The following is a 4,463-nucleotide window of genomic DNA, read 5'->3' as shown; positions in this document are numbered from 1 at the left end:
CCTGCCTGTCCCCCCATCCCCGGGGCTGTCCCTGCCTGTCCCAACCCCCCCCGGGGCTGTCCCTGCCTGTCCCCCCCATCCCCGGGGCTGGCGCTGCCACATCCCAGCCCGAGCCTGACCTGGGACCGAGACTAGACAGAGTTAAAAGGAATAAAATCAGTTTTATTGAAAAAATTCACCTTGGGCAGTGGCTGCACCCAGGTTGGAGATGGATCCTGGTCATGAGTTTTTACATTTTTATAAGTTTTGGTTCATTTACATATTAATTATTATTGGGGTTAATTGTTCAATTACAGCTTCAGGTTATGAAGTCTCAGCCCCCTGGCTTGCCCCCTTTCCCTCACTGTTATTTATGATTTTTGGGTACTGGGATTGTTGGGAAGGGATTGTTTTGTCACTCCCCTGTGACCAGAACTCACACCTCACATGGAATTTCAGACTTACACACCAACTGAAAAACACCAAATCTAAAGCCCAAGGCATCACATCCAGCTCCTGGTGGCCATTCCAGGCCCATCCCTCGGTGTGGTGACCCTGGCTGGGTGCAGGATGTGTCCCCTGGGCTGGCTCGTGGCCACCCTGTGCTTGGGGACACTTTGGGCTGTCCCAGCCAAGGAGAGGAGGAAGGTGGAGAAGCCCAAGGCTGACCTGACCCTCTATGAAAACCTGGATTTGGAAAACTACGACCTGACCGTGGATAACTACGGGGACATCCTGGACCTGAGCAACTACGAGGAGCTCTACGACTACGGGGACCTTGTCCCGAAGGTGAGGGGGACACAGAGGGGACACAGGAGAGCCCCTGGAGCATCCCAGGAAGGGGATTTGGTGCCAGGGATGGATGTGGCACCGCAGGAGGAGCAGCCCTGGCAGCAGCAGCCCTGGCAGCTCTCCCGGAGCTGGGGGAGGTTTCACGGGAGCCAAAGCTCTGCCAGCTCTTTGTGCCCTGCCAGCGCCTGGATGGGAGGATTCCTTCAGTCCTCGGGGATTCCTTCAGTCCTCGGGGATTCCTTCAGTCCTCGGGGATTTCCTCATCCTTCAGAGATTCCTTCAGTCCTCGGGGATTCCTCCATCCCTCAGGGATTCCTTCATCCCTTGGGGATTCCTTCAATCCTCGGGGATTCCTTCATCCCTCAAGGATTCCTCCATCCCTCAGGAATTCCTTCATCCCTCCGGAATTCCTTCATCCCTCAGAGGTTCCTTCATCCCTCGGGGATTCCTTCAATCCTCGGGGATTCCTTCAATCCTCGGGGATTCCTTCATCCCTCGGGGATTCCTTCATCCCTCAGGAATTCCTTCATCCCTCGGGGATTCCTTCATCCCCCAGAGGTCCCTTCATCCCTCAGGAATTCCTTCATCCCTCAGGAATTATTTCATCCCTCGGGGATTCCTTCATCCCTCAAAGATTCCTCCATCCCTCCGGAATTCCTTCATCCCTCAGGAATTCCTTCATCCCTCGGGGATTCCTTCATCCCTCAGGAATTCCTTCATCCCTCAGGAATTCCTTCATCCCTCAGGAATTCCTTCATCCCTCAGGGATTCCTTCATCCCTCAGAGTTTCCTTCACCCCTCGGGGCGAGGAGGGTTTCCCTGGCCATCCTGGAGAGTTTTCCAAGAAGGAATTAATGTCCCCAACCCAGTGCCACCCACCCCGGAGGGGACAGTGCCCCACCCTCACACCCAGCTGTGCTTGCAGATCGAGGTTGGCACCTTGGCTCCTCGCCCCAAGGACCCCAAAACCCTCCCGGAGCTGGGAGAAACCACGGCTGGAACCCCAAAACTGCCGCCCCCGGGCGGCGCTGGCCCCGAGCCCCCGGCGCCCATCCCCGGGCAGGGTGAGTTGTGCATCCCCACCTTACGGGGGTGGAGTTTTTTTGGGGAAAAAAACTGGAATTTTTGTGCTGCCAGCAGCTCTTTAGAGGGATTTTGAGGTTGAGCCTGCAGGAGAGCTGCAGAGAGAGGAATTTCTGGGAAGAAAAAAAATGAACTCCAGCAAGGCAGCGACGCTTTAATGAGCAGAGACTTTGCGACGGTGGCAATTAGATTAGCGACAATTAAAATCCTGGAGCGAGGATAAATATCTTTAATTCCTTTTCTGTCACTCCAGACCGGGACAAATTAAGTGGGAGGCGAAAGGAAATTGGTGCTGAGCCCCCCTGAAGGGATGGGGAACCTCGGGATGGAGCAGGGGAAGAGGAGGGGGCTCGGTTTTACCCCTCCTGCCCCCCGTGCTGGGGCTTTGGGGCAACTGGGACCGATTTTTCTTGTTTTTTGGGGCAGCTGGAACCGATTTTTCTTGTTTTTTGGGGCAGCTGGGACCGATTTTTTCTTGATTTTTGGGGTAGCTGGAATCGATTTTTCTTGATCCAAAATAATTTTTCTTCCTCCAGTGGGAAAATTCAGGGGGGCCAGGAGAGCTTTGGGTGTAAAAAGCTGAATTTGGGAGCTTTAATCTTCCTTTTTTGTCCTGCAGGAGGGATTTGATCCTGGGCTCGATTTATGGGCAGTTTTTTTGGGGTGGGAGTTTCTGGCCCTTCCCTGGTGGCGCTGGGGCTGGGACAGCTCTGGGTGTCACCAACTCCGTGTCCCCAGGGTGTGGCAAGGGTGGGAAAATCCTGCTGCTGGTCTGGGATATTTTATGGGGTCGGGGGCTGTGACATCCCTGGGTGTCACAGATCCATGTGCCCTCAGCAGGGTGGGTAGATCCCACCGTTCTGGGATATTTTATGGGGTCAGGGGGCTGTGACAGTTCTGGTATCATGGATTCAGTGTCCCCACAGTGTGGTCATGTCCCTGTGCTGTTCTGGGGTATTTTATGGGGTCAGAGGGCTATGACATCCCTGGGAATCACACCCACAGCAGGGTGGGTAGATTGCCCCACACTCCCAGCAGGGTGGGTAGATCCCACCGTTCTGGGATATTTTATGGGGTCAGGGGGCTGTGACAGTTCTGGGTGTCACAGCTCCATCTCCCCACAGCAGGGTGGTCTCTTCCCACAATTCTGGGATATTTTATGGGGTCAAGGTGCTGTGACATCTCCATGTGTCACCCACAGCAGGATGAGCTCCTCCTGCCATTCTGGGATATTTTATGGGGTCAGAGGGCTGTGACATCCCTGGGTGTCACACCCACAGCAGGGTGGGTAGATCCCACTGTTCTGGGATATTTTATGGGGTCAGGGAGCTGTGACAGTTCTGGGTGTCACAGCTCCATGCCCCCTCAGCAGGATGGTCTCTTCCCACAATTCTGGGATATTTTATGGGGTCAGGGAGCTGTGACATCTCCATGTGTCACACCCACAGCAGGATGGTCTCTTCCCACAATTCTGGGATATTTTATAGGGTCAGGGGGCTGTGACAGTTCTGGGTATCACACCCACAGCAGGGTGGGTAGATCCCACCATTCTGGGGTATTTTATGGGGTCAGAGGGCTATGACATCCCTGGGTGTCACACCCTCAGCAGTGTGGGTAGATCCCACTATTCTGGGATATTTTATGGGGTCAGGGGGCTGTGACAGTTCTGGGTATCACACCCACATCAGGGGGGGTAGATCCCACCGTTCTGGGATATTTTATGGGGTCAGGGAGCTGTGACAGTTCTGGGTGTCACACCCACAGCAGGGTGGGTAGATCCCACTGTTTTGGGGTATTTTATGGGGTCAGGGGCTGTGACAGTTCTGGGTGTCACAGCTCCATGCCCCCACATCAGGGTGGGTAGATCCCACCATTCTGGGATATTTTATGGGGTCAGGGAGCTGTGACAGTTCTGGGTGTCACACCCCCAGCAGGGCGGGTAGATCCCACCGTTCTGGGATATTCCATGGGCTCAGCCTGTCTCTCCCCGCTCCCAGCGCTGCCCTGCTGCCTGCTGTGCCTGTGCCTCGGCTCCTCCGTGTACTGCGACGACGCGGGGCTGGAGCAGCTGCCGGCGCTGCCCCCGCACACCGAGTACCTGTACGGCCGCTTCAACCGCATCGGCGCCCTGCGCGCCCGCGACTTCGCCGGGCTCGGTGCGTGCGGGGCCCGAACCCAAAGAGAAAAACCCCAAGGGCAGCGCGGGAACGGGAAAGTTAAAATTAATAGGAAATTATTTATTGGGAGAGTCCCAGTGGTGATGGGAGCAACGGGAATTGAGTTGCGATGGGTTTGTGAGGTTGGTTAATTAGGATGTTTAATAGGTGTGTTTGGGATTTTTGCAGTGTTATAAGGTTAATGAATTGGGGTGTTTAACAGGTATATTTGGGATTTCTGCCATTTTATAAGATTGATTATTTAGGATATTTAACAGGTGTATTGGGGATCTTTATATTTTTATAAGGTCAATGAATTGGGATATAGAACAGATATATTTGGGATTTTTGCAGTATTATAAGGTTAATGAATTGGGATGTTTAACAGGTATTTTTGGGATTTCTGCCATTTTATAAGATTGATTATTTAGGATATTTAACAGGTGTATTTGG

The 4,463-nt window shown here is 53.6% G+C and overlaps 1 protein-coding gene across 1 annotated transcript in view; it reads left to right on the top strand.

Annotated features, from left to right (window-relative positions):
• Positions 1 to 549: 549 nt before the first annotated feature.
• OPTC (opticin) overlaps positions 550 to 4,463 on the top strand; it is a 4,151-nt gene continuing 237 nt past the window's right edge. The window contains exons 1-3 of the mRNA XM_056511123.1: positions 550 to 768; positions 1,697 to 1,835; positions 3,852 to 4,010. Coding sequence (XP_056367098.1) covers positions 550 to 768; positions 1,697 to 1,835; positions 3,852 to 4,010 — 517 coding nt within the window. The remainder of the gene's footprint in view (positions 769 to 1,696; positions 1,836 to 3,851; positions 4,011 to 4,463) is intronic.

Source organism: Oenanthe melanoleuca, chromosome 26, assembly GCF_029582105.1.
Source record: "Oenanthe melanoleuca isolate GR-GAL-2019-014 chromosome 26, OMel1.0, whole genome shotgun sequence".
Lineage (NCBI taxonomy): Eukaryota > Metazoa > Chordata > Aves > Passeriformes > Muscicapidae > Oenanthe > Oenanthe melanoleuca.
This window is presented reverse-complemented; position numbering and strand designations above follow the sequence as displayed.